This window comes from Trifolium pratense, linkage group LG2, assembly GCF_020283565.1.
Source record: "Trifolium pratense cultivar HEN17-A07 linkage group LG2, ARS_RC_1.1, whole genome shotgun sequence".
NCBI lineage: Eukaryota > Viridiplantae > Streptophyta > Magnoliopsida > Fabales > Fabaceae > Trifolium > Trifolium pratense.
In genome coordinates, this window is record NC_060060.1 from 71,967,158 (window position 1) to 71,986,256 (window position 19,099).

Consider the following 19,099-nt stretch of genomic DNA (forward strand, 5'->3'; position numbering starts at 1 on the left):
CCGCTGCTGGTGAAGTGAAGTGAAGCGAAGTAATTGTTTGGCGATTCAAGTAACTGCCACTATACTGTATATATAGAGTCTGATATTTGGGCCAGCTGTCCTAAGTTCCTAACAGCTATTTTTTAACGCAAGAAAGAAACCCTAATAAGAAATTTTTTTTTTCTACCCCAACAATCTTCACTTTATCCCAACATATTTTTCAAAATACCCAATATACCTTTATTAAAAATTAATATATTTTAATTTATTTATTTTTGTCGTATTATACTGTTCCGGTAGAATTTTTTTCCTCCTAAAAAACTGTTCCGGTAAGTATCTATCGTTACCGGTAAGTTAACTTTACCGGTATACTTTTTAAAAAGTGTTCCGGTATGTTAATATTACCGGTATTGTAGTTTTATTATTTTTTAACGAATTTTATTTTTTACAGTAACTAATACGGAATAGTAATTTTTTTATGGTAGAAATGAAAAAATTTGTCTAAATTTAATAAGAGATATTTGTAAAAAGAAACTTATGTTTTTAGTACCTTTGGCGGACTTCTAAAATCCATATATATTTTTTATTATATTTTTAATCCCCTGCATTTTTGTCGTTTTCAACATTAGTCCCTACCTAAGAAGTACCGACACTCCTCAGATTAGGCGTGTCCGTGTCGAACACGTGTCGGTGTCCATGTCTGACACTGACACTTATAATTACACTAAATTATGTCATTTTTCCAAATTTTTATCGGTGTCGATGTGTCAGTGTCCATGTCGTGTCATGTGTCTGCGTATGTGTCCGTGCTTCATAGGTCCCTACTATGAAATTTTGGTTGACTGGATAGACAAAAAATAACACATAGCGCTGCTAAGCAGATTCATTTAATAGCTTAGATGCACAGAAAGTAAGCATTAAATGAGTCCGTGAGACATATATGTGGCATTTTTCGCCTGTCCCGTCAACCAAAATTTCACTAAAGAAATTTTTTGTCTAAATTAATAAGAGATATTTAGGGGATTTGCATTTGTTTTCTTTTTTTTTTTTTGTGATTTACCTTGATATTGATACGAAGTTTTCACCGCCGTTAGCGATGACTAATTTCCATCGAGAAATTTGTGTACGCATGAATCAGGAATCGAATCCCTAACCACATACTTAAGGGGACCAAAATCCTTATCACTTGAACTAATTCATTTTTTTGTTATAATATTACGGGGTTTTGCCCCTTTATGTAAAAAAAAAACAAAAATAAAAGATATTTTGGATAAATTATTCTGAATTGACCAACATCTAATTAAGTTTGAATGTGAAATTTTTTTTGTTAACACTTTGTTATTTGAATGCGTGCATTCAATACCTCAAAAGTACAAAAAGTTGTCTTTTCAATATAAATTTTATTTTTTATTTTCTTTTTAGGTATGCTTAACAAGTGCCCCGGGGCACTGTTTAGCATGACCCATTTTTTTATTATAATTTATTTGGCCTCGGGTTACTTGTGGTCCATTAGAATTAGCCCATATTTTAAATGGGATTTAACGGGCCAGGCTAAAAGTTCAGGAAAAAATTGGGCTGAAATTTAAGACCCAAACCCTAAAAAAAGAGAATTTATTTTGCGATCCTACGCTACCACTTTCTAGTGCGACATACAAATTTATCAAAATACTCAGGTCCATTACTTGAGCAGCTTATAAAAAAAAAAAAATCTAGATTCTCCAATGTCTAAGACTTAACTGCCAGAGACATCCTACTAGGACTATACGGTAAAAATAGAAAGTCGTGGGCATGCGCGAAACACATAATTTTTTTTTATTAGTCAAAAAAAATTTCTTAATACTAGTATGATTTTTGTGAATTGTTAACTACATCAGATTTTATATTGAAAGGAATGGGAATTCAAACTGAAACAGTCGCCATTAAGCTGGAATTTTGAAGAAGGTTTTGAAAGGGGCGACGTTGGAGAAGAAGGAGATGTTATTTCCCTACTTATTCAATCCGGTAAAATGGTTATTCCTGCTTATTCAATCCCAATTCCTACATATATGGATCGTTTCTCATCATCTAATAAGAGCTGCAAAATAATTAGAATTACATAAGATCAATCATGACGAGCCATGCATTAGGGTTACCTTGTATGCAATGCAATAGTCATTATCTTAAATCTCTCTTCTGCACAAGGTTCCCTGCAGCATAAAGTGAATGTACATAATAAGTCAATGATAAGCAACATTAATCAAATGATTATGACCACGGAAAAATCATCGAACTAGAAATCATGACATGACATGAGAAAGACACCCAAACCACTTTGTTCACAGCAATAGTGAAATCAGAGTTAAAATTTAGAAAAGAAAGAGTTGGAACAGGGCAAATAAAGGATTTTATTAGGAAGCAGAGAACTTCAACGAGAGAAAAAAAACTCACTTGTTCACATCTGGATGATAATTCTGGGCTAGCTTCCGATAAGCTGAAATATTCACAGTAGAAAGATTTTATAAATTATAATGCAATGATACAATGGGAAAAAATGCATAACCAAGTAAAAGCAAACAACACATAGCCTCTGGCTATAATAATAACTTCTCGATCACAAACAACCTAACTATTGATGTTTCTATACTAATTTTAAACTTGTTTTCCAAACCTTTCCTACATTAATTACCAATTACCAATAAATGTGAAGTGAAATGAATCTTCAGTTTCAACTTGTGCACGAAAAGGCGGAAATTCCTACAGTAGCATGTGCCGGGATTCTAATTTTTATTTGTTATGCAAGTCTATACAGAAGACTAATGGTCATATGTGAATTCAAAACTAATTTGGTATTGACATCATTACTCAAGTTTCGATTCTAAGTTTTGGAAGACTTGACCGTTTTAACTATCAGATTTTATTATCAGTACTTATCTTACATGCTTTGCAGACATTTTATCTGAACCTTTTTGGGTGCTGGTATTTCAATTAAACAATGTTAAAGAAGCAGCAAGAGTTATTATATAAAATGAGAAAATTGATTTTTGAAAATAAGAGATCATTGATGCATTCAACAACTATAAGAAAATAAAATTTGAACGCATCAACTAATGATGGAGGAATAATGATATTAGTCAGAGAAGAAGGAAGTGCAGAAAAAAAATAGCAGTCTTAATTTCAGATTTAGTAGCATTTTTTGACACCCCAAGAAATCCTGCACATGCGTACATATTAGATATTATTCAGCGAATATATTGGATGTTCAAGATAATACTTTCACAAGGAACCCTTGTAAGCATAGAAAACAAACATGAGTAATAAAAACTTACTTTATAAACCTGGATCCTGTGTTAAAACGCAAGGAATCCCGAGGAGCAAAAGAGGTTGAAGTTGGGGCAGACATAAAGTTTACCCTACCCTGCTTGTAACACAATGAATTTATGTTGAAAAAGTTGTGAATCAAAGACCTACCTATATTTGACTATAACCTGAGGACAAATTCCCCGTTGAATAGCTGATGTATTACCAAAAGGTGTAACAGCCATCTAATGAATTACAAGATATGAAACACGGACCCAGATACGGACACCGGACACGACACGGACACTGACACATAGACACCGATAAAAATTTGGAAAAATGACATAATTTAGTGTAATTATAAGTGTCGCTGTCGGACACCGACACGTGTCCGATACAGACACGCCTAATCTGAGGAGTGTCGTTGCTTCCTGGATTACAAGAAAAACGAAATTGAAAATAAAAAAGTTATGTTTGTAGTTGAATATGAATATGAATATGAATTAATTAAGAGTAGACAGAGAAAGAGAAACCTGATCTCTGTTGGCGATGTTTGGAATTGGGACTGGGAGCCTCGTCTTGGAATTGAATTAGAAAGAGGAATAAGTTTTACTGTTGTTTAGTTTCTCATTCATTGGATTCATCTAATGGTCAATAATATTTCGAGAAAGAAGGAGAGAGAGAGAACGAGACAATTCGGCTAGGAGTAGAGCTGTCAAAGGGGCCGGCCCAAGGGGGCCCGATCACGTAAAGGGGTCAGCCCTGCCCGACCCGTTAACTTCATGGGCCGACTTGCTTAGCCCGGCCCGATAAGCAAAAGCCTACTTGACCCGATGGGCCGGCCCACTAACTTTCATAGTTTTTTTTTTTGAAAAAAAAAATTGATTCTACTAAATTTATGTTATATTTCTCAACTAAATCTCCAAGAATTCGTATCCCTGTGTTTTCTCGCATAATCTCTCAAACAACAATATCTTCCATTTTATCCTCATAAAAAAAACAAATCTCTAACAAATAGTCTCATTCTAATATCATGGTGAGTTTGTCAATAAGATATTTTGTGCCCTCAGTATTTTATACCTACTTTTAATATAATAAAATTAATTACTACCAAAGTTACTAATTTATCCTTAGTAGGTTTAACCATATTCCAAGTTTTATACCAATCGTTAGTTGGTTCAGTGGTGATTGACATTGAACTTGGTAGGGAGGAATGCGGTTCGATCCTCCGCAACTGCGATCGGGAGGGGGCTGGAACCACTTGATGCCAGAACTGACCTCCAAACCAGATTAAACGGGTGGTGAAAACAAAAAATAAAAATATTCCAAGTTTTATATCTTTCATTGTAATTTAAGTAAAAAAATAAATAGAAAGAATATCGAAAGAATATAAAATAAATACAATAAAAAGATGATATGCTTAAAAATAGGACTAAAACAGAATATAGATAAGAACAACAAAACACAAATAATAACAGTAAAACGACAAAAAAAATAAATTAAAAAAATATAGAAAGAATATAAGATAAATATAATAAAAAGATGATATGCTTTTTTTTTTGAACCAAACAAACTTACTGCATTTCAAAAAAAAAGATGATATGCTTAAAAATAGAACTAAAACAGAATATAGATAAGAACAACAAAACACAAATAATAACAGTAAAACGACAAAAAAAAAAAAAAATATAGAAAGAATATAAGATAAATACAATAAAAAGATGATATGCTTTTTTTTTTAACCAAACAAACTTACTGCATTTCAAAAAAAAAAATGATATGCTTAAAAAGGGATTGATTATTATACATAAGCTATCCTTATGCACCATGCATAAGTTACTTAGTGCACCCCCCAAATTACTTGTGCACCCCCAAATTACTAGCACACCCCCAAATTTCTCATGCACCCCCCAAATTACTTGTGCACCCCCAAATTTCTCATGCACCCCCAAATTTCTCATGCACCCCCAAAATTTCTCGCACACCCCCAATATGACTTTTGCCCCCCAATTTTATTTTTTTGGTCCCCTCCACATTTCTAGCCTAAACCATTTTGTTGTGGGAATGGTTTCAGAGATATGCACTCCAAAACCATTAAGTGTATAAGATGGTTTTAGAGTACAACCCTATAATTAGAATACAAACAATAATTGTGATTTGAAACCATTTAACCAACATAATGGTTTCCAGAATTTTTAAAACCATATAAACACACATAAAACCATTTTACAATACAAATGGTTTCAGTGTATAACTATCTGAAACCATTTAACCAACATAATGATTTCCAGAATTTTTAAAACCATAAAAACACACATAAAACCATTTTACAATACAAATGGTTTCAGTGTATAACTATCTGAAACCATTTAACCAGCATAATGGTTTCCAGAATTTTTGAAACCATAAAAACACACATAAAACCATTTTACAATACAAATGGTTTTAGTGTATAACTATCTGAAACCATTTAACTGGTTTTAAATAATGATTATAATTGTACCAAAAAAAACAATTATGATTCTAATTATAGGTTGTACTTCAAAACCATCTTATGCACTTAATGGTTTTGGAGTGTATATTTTTGAAACCATTCCCACAGCAAAATGGTTTAGGCTTGAAATATGGGGGTGTGAGATTAGGCGTGAAAAATTTTGGGGGGTGCGCTAGAAATTTGGGGGTGCGCGAGAAATTGGGGGTGCATGAGAAATTTGGGGGGGTGCACGAGAAATTTGGGGGGTGTGAGATTAGGTGTGAGTGTGTGAGTTGAGATTGGCTAGGATTATTACATGTGGATGCTCAATCTAATGGATGTTATTGACTTATGTACCATGCATAAGGATTACACTTATGTATAATAACTTCTCCCGCTTAAAAATAAGACTAAAACAGAATATAGATAAGAACAACAAAACACAAATAATAACAGTAAAACGACAAAAAAAATAAAAAAAATAATATATAAATTGATGCATAAAAATAGGACCAAAATATAACAATAAAAAAATTATAGAATTTTTAATTTTTTTTTTAATTCTTTAAGGGGCCGGCCCAAAAGTATGTGGGTCGGCCCATAACAACCTATGAAAAAACCTAATCCGATAAAATCCGGCCTGATAATGCCCAGCCCCTTTTTATGAAGTCCAGCCCGTTAAAAATACAGGGTTAATGAGCCAATCAGATAGCCCAGCCCTTTTTTACGGCCGTAGCCGGGGAGAGAGGATCGAGGAGTTCCTTCCTTCTAGGAGAATGGAATGGAAACCCAAAATATTTATTTATTTATGGCTTAAATGCAGTTTTACCCCCCCTATTTTGAAAAATGCGGAATTTTACCCCCCCTATTTTAAAATGCGGAATTTTACCCCCCCTATTTTATAATTTGTTGGATTTTGCCCCCCCACCAAAATTTTGCACAAAATCTGCTTCTGAGCCTCAAGTTCAAAGCTACGCACATAACTCAATTTGGATCAATAATTCACCAAACTGGTACCGAAACGACCGCAATCGAGTTAGTTTTTCACAGAATCAAACTCCACTAAATTTGGAGTTAAAGAGAGAGATTAATTACTGTTTTAGTGAAGGTCTGTTCAAATTAATTATCGTATGAAACTACTACTGGTATTCTCGTCATTCCTCTCACCCTGTAGCTCATTTTTTAATACTATTTACATGTATGGAAATCTAACTAAATTACCCTTGTTGGCATTTCAATTTCGTCGAATTTGGAGTTACGATGTGTTCGGTAGACGATGTTGAATTTGAAGATCACAAGTAGATTTCTGCAGAATTAATAATTGGACAGACCTTCACTAAAACGGTAATTAATCTCTCTCTCTATAACTCCAAATTTAGTGGGGTTTGATTCTGTGGAAATCTAACTCGATTACGGTCATTTCGGTAGGGATTTGGTGAATTATGGATCCAAATTGAGTTGTATGCGAAGCTTTGAAGTTGTGACTCGAAAGCAGATTTTTTGCAGAATTTTGGGGACATACCTTCACTAAAACGGTAATTAATCTCTCTTTGTAACTCCAAATTCAGTGGGGTTTGATTATGTGGAAAGATAACTCGATTACGGTCATTTCGGTAGCCGTTTGGTGAATTATGGATCCAAATTGAGTTGTATGCGAAGCTTTGAAGTTGTGACTCGAAAGCAAATTTTTTGCAGAATTTTGGGGGACATACCTTCACTAAAACGGTAATTAATCTCTCTTTGTAACTCCAAATTCAGTGGGGTTTGATTATGTGGAAAGATAACTTGATTACGGTCATTTCGGTATCCTTTTGGTAAATTATTGATCAAAATTGAGTTGTGTACAAAGCTTTAAAGTTGTGACTCGAAAGCAGAATTTTAGGGGGGGCAAAATCCAACAAATTATAAAACAGGGGGGTAAAAGTCCGCGTTTTAAAACAGGGGGGTAAAATTCCGATCTAATCAAAATAGGGGGGGTAAAACTGCATTTAAGCCTATTTATTTTTTACAAAAACTCAAGAAACCGGAATTCAAACTGAAACAGTCTCCATTAAGCTGGAATTCTGAAAAAGGATGTTATTCGCCGGTGATTGAAGCTCCATCCATGTTCTGAGCTACAGCTACCTACAAAAAATGTTCCTCCACGTAAATCCTCGTTTTTTTTTTTGTTTTTTTTTATTTCTTCCTCATTTTCTTCTATTCTTCTATTTCTAATCTTACATTCATGTTTACAGTTACAGCAAAATCCACATTCAGATGACAGCATTTCCGGTAACTAATTTCTACTTATTCAATCCCAATTACTACTTAATTACATTTATCTTCTCTTCTTATTCCTTAATTTTTTTTGTTAATTACCAGATGACGACGACAATCGACATGATCTCCCTAACGATGTGCTTTCATTTCAACACAACTCCACCAACAAGGTTCACACCTATGCTTATAATGAGAGATAAATCTCATTTTGTAAATATAATTATCATTAATTAATTAATTAATTAATATAATCTCTTGTTTATTTTAGCAACATGAACTACCTCTTCCCGCACGGTTAGATTTGTTAAAAGGTGCCTCACTTTAACTACCTATCTGATTCTGCTCTTCAATTTTGTTGTTAATTAAATATTGCTTTACATTTATTCCGTTTGATTAATTTCTGTTAATACTTCACAGGAAGATTCTGTAATCAGAATTCGTCTTCTTCATTTCAGGTATTTTCATTATTATGTCTTTGATTTCTCATTACAACTATTATTATTATTATTATTATTATTATTATTATTATTATTATTATTATTATTATTATTATTATTATTATTATTATTATTATTATTATTATTATTGTTGTTGTTGTTGTTGTTGTTGTGATTAGAAATTGCTCCAAGATGATGAGGTTGAAATGCCCGACTTCAATGAGGGTGACTTCCGGGATGTATCAGGAGAGGTGGTTGCTGATTCAGATTCAGGTGAAGAAGATACTGTTTCTGAAGATGATGAGGTACTCTCTGACGTTTGCATAGAATGTTTTGTGTTGCCATGTGTTAGTTTATGCTTTGCTTTATTTTGTTTGTTTGGGCTATTACTAAATTATTTCATCTTTTATGTTTTGATTAAATAGTTAAATTAGTCTTTTGAAAGATATAACCTCACTTATGTTCTATGAAGTACAGACACACGCTGATGTCTGACGCCGAGATATGATTACACTAAATTATGCCATTTTCTGAAATCATTATCAGTGTCGACGTGTCAGTCAGTGTTTTTCTCTGTGTTTGTGCTTCGTAGGTTACGTGGGCATATGAATAATGGAAATATTATGCCTGATGTACCTAAATGGCTAAATGTACATTTGTTTAGTCGAAGTCTTCACAATTCGAGGACTAAATCAACTGATGGATCATGTTTAAGGACTCTGCATATTCAGTGGCCTTAGGGCGTAATTTCCATTATTTAGAGACTGATATGACCAACATTGTATCTTTTGGAGACTAAGTTGGTTATTTACTCTATCTTTGTTTACTCGTTAAAGGGTAGCACTGTCCTCTCGACCAGACGCCTCCATAAATATGGTCCTCAGTTTATAAGAAATGATAATGAAGTTAGAGATACAAAGAGGAAATCAGAAGCATTGCTATGTTTTAAAGAAAGCGCTTCATGTTCGTCATACCATGCTACCTACTCCAAAGCAAATTCATCTGGTACCTGCACCAAAGAAAATGCTAGTTTCTGGGTTAGAGCACGAGTTACTTGCAATTATCTGTTGAAACTGAAAATATTTGTTAATTGGTTTTCTTGCAATTCCCAGGTTTTTTAATATGTTCCCCATGCTACATGTCAGGTTGTGTAAAATAATTTATGCTTTGAAATATACCAAGGTCTTTCTTTTTTAGAACTATGTTTAATTAGAAGTCAAAATTATGAACTCTTCTAACTAATCTGTAATGATGAGATGACTGAAGTCTAGGCCATTGGCCTAAAGGAGATCTGCAACCGTAAACATATAGATGGAGAATCAACAAAAATATTTTTTAATATTTTTATCTGGGTGTGATTTGTTGGTTTCTGTGCTATAATTTTACTGCACATCAGTTTTTGTGACTTTTATTTCCTTTGCTGGTAAAAGACATGATATAATTGTATCAGATTAACAGTTTTTAATAAGGATATATATTTCTGCATTACTACTACTAGTTGTCTTGTATGTTTTAGACATACCCAATGTGAATTTGGAATTCAAAGACTTTACCTTCCTAGATAAAGAGAGAGGCACATGGGAAATTGTATTTCTATGATTATTAATTGGCTTGTGTTTAAAAAAAGTATGTTATGGATATGGAATATGTATATGTCACATTTTTAATGTTGGATTAAGATACCATTTTGCAAATGTTGTCAGTTTCCCACCTTTTGACAGATATAGGGAAATGCTTTTTTAGTATCTAGAATTGCAGATGCATCTTGCTGTATGTGGAGTTTGCACATAATTATTGTTCCCTGAAACATTTTTTCTTTTCAAATGACGGGACCTAGGTTTACGTTTACTTCACCAGGATAGTAATCAGTAATCACAATTACATCAATCCTTGAAGGGAAATATCTGAATATTATATCACATTGATAATATGTTGCAGGCATCTGGAGCAAGGCTAAGCCAAGATTTTCATTGCAATCAGTGACACATAAATATGGGCACATTGGCTCTTCTATCTCTAATATTGATAGGCTGCCTGAAATTATGAAAGCTGTTGATCCTAGGGCTTCTGCAAGTTTAGCTGAAAATCATCTTGAAGATGATGACATAGTGGAATTAGATTTAGACACTGAGCCTTCTGAAACCGAAGCTCTTCCACATGAATTTAATCTTCCCCTAATGGCTGATATTTTTGACAACCTCCAAGATAAAACGGATCTGGTGGGTGGAAATTCTAGAAATGCTACCCTTATTCTTTTGACATGTGTTTACTTCTTCTCTGTCTAAGATCTTTCCACCTCTATTTTCCAGTATCCACATGAAAATCAAAGAAAAGGAAAACCAGTGCGGCTTTTTCAGAAGAATAGTAGATCCCACTTGCCAGAGACAGTTGTTGACAGTGAAGACTCCCCTGAACCTGTGGATAGCGGATCATCAAGTGACAATGAGGTATTACTTCTCTATGGTTGCTCATATACTTATTAGTTTATTGTCATATTTTGCTTCAAATCTGTTTACTTGTACAGGAAAGCTATCAACACATGAAAATCACTTTCCCAGGAAAGAAAATGCAGACCATGGCAGATAGATTTCATGAGGCTTTAGGGTCTTCCTCTGTTATCGCTGAAAATGTTGGAGCACTTAATTCATTGAGGTATAAAATTGTAGTTTCCTGGTATTTTTATGCAGTTGAAAACTTGCGTACGAATTAATTCTGAATTTAGTGTGTCATTGTCTTATTAAATTTTTCAGAACTGGAATATTTGAAAAACTACAGCAGGTGATGCAGAAAGAAAAAGAAACAGACATAGACTTCTCAAAAAAGTTACAAGCTGGAGCTAGGCCAGATGGTAAAACTTTTGCCTTTACTCTGTCTGCCCTTTCATTGTTGTCTAAGTAAAACACAATTTAAGACTTCTCTATGGCATAGACAATCATTCATTAGTAATTTTCTTTTTCTTTTCATTTTTTGGGGTTGGGAGGTTGCATAAAGAAGACTTTTCATTTGTTTACACACATGGACTCAAATGTTTGATGTACAAAGAAAAATAATTTCAGGTGAATTTGGCTGTGTTGATGTAAACATCATTTCAAGATACCTGGATGGAAAGCTGATTGTTTGTCATTGCTCAGTTAGCAAGTCTACCCAGGTGAAGTTTTGAAAATCAACCGATTCAATTTCCGTAGGTTGTTTGATTATTTGGTATGCTTGTTATTGCCCTGAAAGTATATAGACTTGGAGAATGGAGACTCGTTATGGTCTCCTCACTCTTTTGTAAACTCTAGTATTTTGTCTGTTACTCCATTTGATTTAGGCAGATGTATTGGAATGAGATTTTAAAAGATTATTTATGATAAAACAAATGTATATCGAGATTAATATTGTTTTATTCAATCAAGATTTGTACTAGTGAGAGATTATAATTTTGCTTCAAATGAAACAACCACTTATGTTTACAAAATACGCGTATTTAATGTTCAATTGAAAATTGATGGAAGGTGATCTGTTGTTTTTGCAGAATTTTCTCTTACAAGCTAAAGAAATGGGATTTGATGGCAGCAAAGGTGGTCAAAGAACCATTATCTTCAATCCAAGAGTTTGCGACAATGTTGACCTTGAAGTGGGGAGCTTAATCCGCATTCACCCTCCATGGTAAGATTGTTACATTTGCATTTGCATTTTTTTTACACAAGTTTACTTGGTCGAAGTTTAATTCTTCTATAACTTAGATATTTTAATATCTATTCCTTGCTGTGGGATCTCAACTTGCTGTCAATTGCAAGTGTTTTTGTTTGATGATCTCTTTTGGTTTTGGTTATTGAACAGGAAGGAAGTTCAAGTTGGAAATGATACTATTATCCTGTGTTCTTATTTCTCCAAAGTTTGATTCACGCGGAGAGCAGACCTTGAACGTGTAATGTTCATTCTTGTTTCTTACAAACCAAGGAAAGTCTTGCAAGCCTCCCTTTGTAGTGAATAGAATACCAAATTGGGGATATTCCCACAAAATATAATAAACAAGAACAGAAAATTAGTGTACATTCTTTCTTACTTTGACTTATGAGTTAAGGTCACCTTTGAATTAATGTAAGGGAAATTTTAGGATTTTTTATTTTTTTTTTCCCCTTCTTAACAAGTATCTTATTGTGACCGTTGTGTAATATAAAAAATCAATTTAGTAATTTTTGTTGAGTTTTTCTGCTATCGATTGATTATTTTTAATTCAATTATTAGCATAACTATAATGGTCACAATAGTGCCCAGAGAAACTTAAGGAACTAAATATTTACGGCATAATTTGCGTATTAATGAAAAATGTTACTAGTTAACACACACTTTAAGTATTAGAAACAAATGTATTACAGTACAGCTGCGTTGGGAATCCCAAGGGCAACGTAGCAATCATTGGTCATGACATGAGTCACTCTAGGAAGATGGAAAATTACCACATCATACTTACATATTGACACGTGAATTCATTCACTTACTGCCACGAGTCACTCTCTTTACACCACTTTCAAAACCCTCTCTACTCCACTTCCATAAGAAAAAAGGTGATACTAAAATTATTATGAAAAATAATTTCTAACTTTTACTTCAATATTTACTAAGTTGTAATGAAATTTTTATTATTGTTTAATAGTTTTCTTCTCATTTAAAAAAGGAACAACAAAATTGTAGTAGTATGAATATAAAGTACTTAATTGGAAATTTTGTTTGTTATTATTGATAACAAATTCTACAAATTTTCTATTGGTTTTCAGTTTTCTTAAATAATAATATAAATATAAGCTAGAAAGCCATAGAAAAACTAGTTCAACATATATATAACACCATTTATATTTGTCTGTTATATCCACCATCATGGATTCATCTGCAGGTTTAGTGACCAAATTATGGAGCTTTATTTCTTTCCTCCCATTCTTCTTCTTGCTCTTTATACTTGGTATCATTAAAGGTTCATTTCTTCTTTTCACTTTTGTATCTTTATTAAATACATATTAAATATGTCATGTGTCTAAGAGGGTCCTTCAAAACATAAAATATAAAAATATATTGAAAAAATCAATGGTTAAAGTTGTAATACTTTAAAATGTTGATTTTATAAAGTATCATATTCATGCTTATATAGTCTTTAATACGTAATTTGATAAAGAAATGTTCATGGTCATTAATGTGCATGGCAGGTGCATTGATAGGTCCAATTGCATTTGCCCTTTTAGCTGTTGGAAATTCAGCTGTTATCATTGGACTTTGGACTGCACATGTTATATGGACATACTATTGTGTGGCAAGGTTGTAATTTATTTCCAAATTCTTTTGAGATGCAAAATGTAAATTATGTATGATTATATGTTTCAAATGTTCGAACTCAATCTCCTTTTGTAAATTTTGGCCTTTGACAACAGAACAAAGAGGTTTGGACTTGTCTTCAAAGTTGTGGTGCTGATATGTTTGCCTGTTCCTTTGTTACTTTGGCCAGTAGTTGGTATTGTTGGTAGCTTTTTAGGTGGAATTGGATATGGCTTTTTTGCTCCTCTTCTTGCAACTTTTGAGGCTGTTGGGGAGAATGTTGAAGACAAATTTCACCATTGCTTCATTGTAAGTTATTATTTATGCTTATGTATCCTTATGTTGGAAAGAATATTATTATTTATCCTTATGTAAGTTATCATTTATGTTTATGTATCCTTATGCTTGATAATTGCTACCCTGACTTGACTATGTAGTTTAGGCCTTGCTTAGATATACAATTTAAGCAAGCGCTTCTCATAGAATAAGTGCTTATCATATAAGTTATTTCAATATAAGCCAGAAGTTGTTGTCATATGCTATTATGGAAATAAGCTTATAATAGTTTATGGACATGGCATAATATTTCCATAAGCTCTTTTGAACAGTCTCACGAATGCTTATGTCGGTAGGTAAGCTCAAATATGCCGATCCAAATAGGCCCGTAGTTAATTAATTATCTTAAAAGCGGAATGCAGGAAGCTTTAATGCAACTTAATAATTATTACAGGATGGTTGTTGGTCAACAATTGAAACAAGCTGCACAGTGGTTCAAGATGTCACAGACTTTTGCTTTCACTCATATTTTTCATACATGGATGAACTAAGAGAAAATTTAAACCCTGAAGATAAGCCATTTGATATCAGGTAAGTTGTTCCCTCCAAATGTATGTTTGACAGTTTGAGTTTGAAAAAATAATCTTGTTGACTATTAGTTTGGATAATTTTTAATTATTCTCTAGATTATCAAATATTCGTGAATCATAAGACCTTTTTCCGAATTGTGAATCAAATCATGTTTTGAATCGTAAGATACATTGCCAATAATAATGTCATTTTAAGTAAAAAAATAAGCGACATAACAAAATTATAAGCTCATATTATATATGAACCTCATAAAAATGCAAGACTCAAGTCATTATAAAAAGTGATATATTATGTATGAACCTCATAATAATTCGAAATTCAAGTCATTATCAAATGACAAAAAGAAAAGTGGTTGGTTATACAAATTGACAAAAAAACAGTATTTGGCTTCACCTAGTTTAGGTAGTGATTTATCAGAACAAATCGGGATTCATGTCCAAATAGATACACACTAAACATTTGCATCAATCGGGTTCAATTTAGTGTACTGTTGTAAGATACTAATAACCATGGTTCTCTTTGTTAGATTGTCACAATTACCATGTTGCTTGTTGGTGATCTTGGTTGGAGTGCCCTTTGATATGGTTTTAATCACATCTATTGCTATATGGAAGAGCCCTTACATGCTGTTTAGAGGATGGAAGAGACTGTTAGAAGATTTGATTGGAAGAAAGGGACCTTTCCTAGAAACTGAATGTGTCCCATTTGCCGGCCTTGCCATCATCCTCTGGCCTTTGGCTGTTCTAGGAGCTGTATTAGCAGCTACTATTGTCAGCCCTTTTCTTGGCCTATACAGTGGAGTTGTTGTCCATCAGGTCAGTCAAACTATGGTACTTCAAGTTTTGTTAAGTTTCTTGTATATACAATGCATGTCATTGAACTTGTCCACGAGGTTTCAGCTCAGTGGTAAGAGTTTGACCTTGTAATCTCAATGGTCAGAGTCCTAATCCCCTCGGAGATAGTTGTATGATGATCATTAGTGCCACTTTATTGAATAATAATTTCTCGTTCTCTAATTTTATTTTATTTTTTATAAAAATACATGTCATTGAAATTCACAAGTGTCATCTTAACCATCTAATGCAAGTTTTAAGAGATTTTATTGAGTGAATATTTTTATTTTAGGAGGAGTCATTACAAATGGGGTTTGCCTACATTGTGTCTGTGGTTTCACTTTTCGATGAATATGTGAATGATTTACTCTACTTGAGAGAGGGATCCTGCCTTCCCAGGTGCTACCGAATTTTCTTTACTGTGCTTTACATATTGCTATTGTGAACAGAAGTACTAGCAACGCACTCTGTCACACTTTCTTTCAAACACTCTCTATTACAGGGTGAAGTTTTTGTGAGTCCGCTTAATTCACTTGGTATGAACCCACATGAAGTTCAGCCAACAATAGATAATGTTGGAAAGACAGTGTCTGTGAGTGTTGCGCTAATACTCCTACTATGAAAGTTTGTTTTCAGAGGCAAACATTGGTCACTTACGCCACGTAATCCTTGTGACAGCCAGGCCAGTATATCATAGAAATACGAGGCATGTGCATGAGAAGAAAAACCATGAAGGAAGTGATCATAATTTGAAAAATCAGAGGGATGGTTCACAAAATTCAAAACATACCTTACAACAATCCAGAAGTATGAAGTGGAAAATTCATCACTACAAACCTGTGCAGGTGATGATGGTGTAATATGACTTAAAAATAATCATTTTCTACGAAATTTTCTAACTTGAAAAGAGTGACACTTTTGCAGGTATGGGACTGGCTTTTCAAGTCATGTGAGGTAAATGGCCGCATAGTCCTGCGTGATGGTCTGATAAGCGTGAAAGAAATTGAGGAATGCATTAGCAAAGGCAATTGCAAAAAATTAAGCCTCAAGTTACCGGCTTGGTCCTTGCTCCACTGTCTTCTAACTTCAGCAAAATCAAATTCAGATGGATTGGTTATAAGTACTAATCTTACTCATGCTATGCCTTCATTCAATTGGAATACATAATTATATTCATGCTTCGACATATATATCCATTGCAGCTGATGATGTAGCATTGACAAGGATGAATGGACCAAAGGATAAAGTGTTTGAATGGTTTATTGGACCTTTACTGATCATGAAAGAGCAGCTTAAGAACCTTGAGCTGAAAGAAAGTGAAGAAACTTGTTTGAAAGAACTTGTTATGAGATGCAAAAATGATATACCAGAGGATTGGGATAGCACTGGATTCCCATCTACTGACAATGTTAGAAGAGCACAGTTGCAAGCCATAATTAGAAGGTATGTTTTTAAATAATGTGTATCTCATAAAATGAGCACTTGTTTGTGTAACTCGTTGTGAGAGTGTATGAAAATAGTTTATGACAATGTTATTCTTTAACTTATTTTATAACTGTTCAAGATAGTTTATGAAAACAGTTTAGAGCTTATATAAATATGGCATTTCATTGTTTTAGGTTGCAGGGGATTGTGGCTTCCATGTCCCGGATGCCAACTTTTCGACGTAGATTTAGGAATCTAGTCAAGGTTTTGTATATAGAAGCATTGCAGGCCAGTGCTTCTGCTAAAGAAGGCATAAATATTGCTGAACCTTAGCAAGATAAACCTTTGCAGAAGGCAATCGGCTGGAAATCGATGCCTTACAGCATAATCTTGGACTGTTGAAAACTTTACGAAAACCGTGTAACCGAAGTTTCTTGTAAATTCATAAGATTCTTGCAAATCCTTGTTATTTATGGCCATTTTTTTTCCTTTTTTCTATATTTCAATGTTTTTTCTGTTGCTTTATTATAGTATAAGAAAAACTTTTTCAATATATTGGTTTTTTATTTCTTAGTTATCTAGTTGGTTGTTTTGATTGAACTATGACTCAAAAGTCTCATCAATTTGATCACTGATTTTGGACTTAAATATCAACTCGCATACAATTTGAATTGTAAACAGATACCAACCAAGCCGACTCAACATAGTTAGAAGCCTAAAACAAGTTTAATTGTAGAGTCTTTACTTATATGGAGCTTTTAGAATAAAATATGTTGTTTAAATCTCATTGATAACAATATTTTTGTAGTATTTTATGGAAGGCTAATTTTTTTTTTCAGAGAAAACAATCTAATTATTATTGTTTTGTTTACAATAGAGACATTGAGAATCGAATGGACTTCATGTATACTATTCAAATTTCTCACTACTAGATCTGGATTCCATGAAGTCAAAATACCTGAATGGACTTCATGTATACTATTCAAATTTCTCACTACTAGATCTGGATTCCATGAAGTCAAAATACCTTACGGTCACTGCATTGCAGTCTTTCGATTAAATTTTGATCAAATAAATAATATACTTTAATAAAATTGGATGGCTGCGATTTATCTGCAGTCAAATAGTGATCGCGGAGAATTCATTTATCTCACCACTAGACCAAACCTACCGGTTTAAAGATATTCCTCAAGTTAGATATCAAACTTTTTTTTTGACACAAGTTAGATATCAAAGATGAATATTTGATTTGAGAATTTAATTTTGAGGAGAATTTTACTTTTGGTTTAGAAAATTTAAATGTTGCAAGATTTAATTAAAGAAAAGAAGAAAACACAAATAATATACCTTACGTTTTAATAATTTTTTTCTTAGTAAAAAAAACCAAATTTTAAATTAAAAAATTAAAATTTTAATATTAATAAATCATACACAATTTTCTTATTCTCATGTATTCTTTTATTTTCATGTATTAAATATGATTTTTGGAGTAATGCATATCAATCACTAAAAACACCTAACTAGTTATTACATGCATAACACTATAAATATATTAGAATTCATTTTCTCTTATTTTTTCATGTAATACGACGTGCATTATTATTTATTTGATCTATTGTTTATTTTCATATTTTTCTTTTTTCTTTCCTTTCTTATTTTTTGCATGGATCAAGATCAAATGACACCAAATAGTTTGACATCAAATGTTACACCCCTCAATAACGTTTTAACCGATATAAATTTTATAAAATCTACTGTTGAATTGAAAGTTTATATCATATAGATCATTTATGTAAAACTTTAGACAAATCCAAAATCATTTGATATGTTATTGAGATACATCAAAATTAACGGTTTGAGTATTTTTTTTTTACGGAGTACATTGTATATTGCTACTAGAAAACCACAAAATATATATATATATATATATATATATATATATATATATATATATATATATATATATATATATATATATATATATATATATATATAATCCTATAACTATTTACAATACTATAAAAATAAATTTATGTTTATCCAATATTTACATAAGTTGTTAATCTCGAACCATTGTTTACGGATATTTACTATGCAAGTTTATTTTGTATGTCCATTAAACTATTTGTCTTGTTTCTATGCTGGATTTTATCCACAGTCACAACTACCGTGTGTATGAAATTTTTATTTTCTATTCTTATATGTACCCATTTTATTCATTTTAACATTTACTTTTTAACTTCGATAATCAAAAATTA

General features: G+C 32.6%; 2 protein-coding genes and 1 long non-coding RNA gene across 3 annotated transcripts; 2 read left to right on the forward strand and 1 right to left on the reverse strand.

The window, feature by feature from the left end:
- Positions 1-1,695: 1,695 nt before the first annotated feature.
- On the reverse strand, positions 1,696-3,379 carry LOC123908960. Its single transcript, XR_006809789.1, has 4 exons — positions 3,285-3,379; positions 2,407-2,449; positions 2,112-2,165; positions 1,696-2,016 (listed from the first exon to the last, which is right to left on the reverse strand). It is a non-coding gene; the product is annotated as an uncharacterized LOC123908960 (long non-coding RNA).
- Positions 3,380-7,723: 4,344 nt separating this feature from the next.
- Positions 7,724-12,678, forward strand: LOC123908958. Its single transcript, XM_045959711.1, has 14 exons — positions 7,724-7,873; positions 7,963-7,999; positions 8,090-8,157; positions 8,256-8,298; positions 8,405-8,442; positions 8,604-8,729; positions 9,261-9,429; positions 10,363-10,643; positions 10,734-10,871; positions 10,949-11,076; positions 11,175-11,272; positions 11,481-11,572; positions 11,942-12,075; positions 12,250-12,678. Exons 1-14 carry the CDS (start codon positions 7,862-7,864, stop codon positions 12,308-12,310), a joined length of 1,425 nt encoding a protein of 474 aa, XP_045815667.1. The 5' UTR covers positions 7,724-7,861; the 3' UTR covers positions 12,311-12,678.
- A 567-nt stretch (positions 12,679-13,245) lies between these two features.
- On the forward strand, positions 13,246-17,313 carry LOC123908957 (uncharacterized membrane protein At3g27390-like). The gene is made up of 10 exons (XM_045959710.1): positions 13,246-13,381; positions 13,611-13,719; positions 13,833-14,025; positions 14,447-14,583; positions 15,110-15,398; positions 15,709-15,815; positions 16,099-16,261; positions 16,341-16,536; positions 16,619-16,859; positions 17,036-17,313. Exons 1-10 carry the CDS (start codon positions 13,288-13,290, stop codon positions 17,172-17,174), a joined length of 1,668 nt encoding a protein of 555 aa, XP_045815666.1. The 5' UTR covers positions 13,246-13,287; the 3' UTR covers positions 17,175-17,313.
- Positions 17,314-19,099: the final 1,786 nt, after the last annotated feature.

What these genes read in the sequence shown, in the direction of transcription:
- LOC123908958 (XM_045959711.1), top strand. An exon ending in TTCAGATGACAGCATTTCCG is followed by an intron (nt 8,000 to 8,089) that starts GTAACTAATTTC and finishes GTTAATTACCAG; the next exon opens with ATGACGACGACAATCGACAT. An exon ending in ATCCGCATTCACCCTCCATG is followed by an intron (nt 12,076 to 12,249) that starts GTAAGATTGTTA and finishes GTTATTGAACAG; the next exon opens with GAAGGAAGTTCAAGTTGGAA.
- LOC123908957 (XM_045959710.1), top strand. Translation starts at nt 13,288, where the DNA reads ATGGATTCATCTGCAGGTTTAGTGACCAAATTATGGAGCTTTATTTCT. An exon ending in AATTTCACCATTGCTTCATT is followed by an intron (nt 14,026 to 14,446) that starts GTAAGTTATTAT and finishes TAATTATTACAG; the next exon opens with GATGGTTGTTGGTCAACAAT. An exon ending in GAGGGATCCTGCCTTCCCAG is followed by an intron (nt 15,816 to 16,098) that starts GTGCTACCGAAT and finishes TGTGACAGCCAG; the next exon opens with GCCAGTATATCATAGAAATA.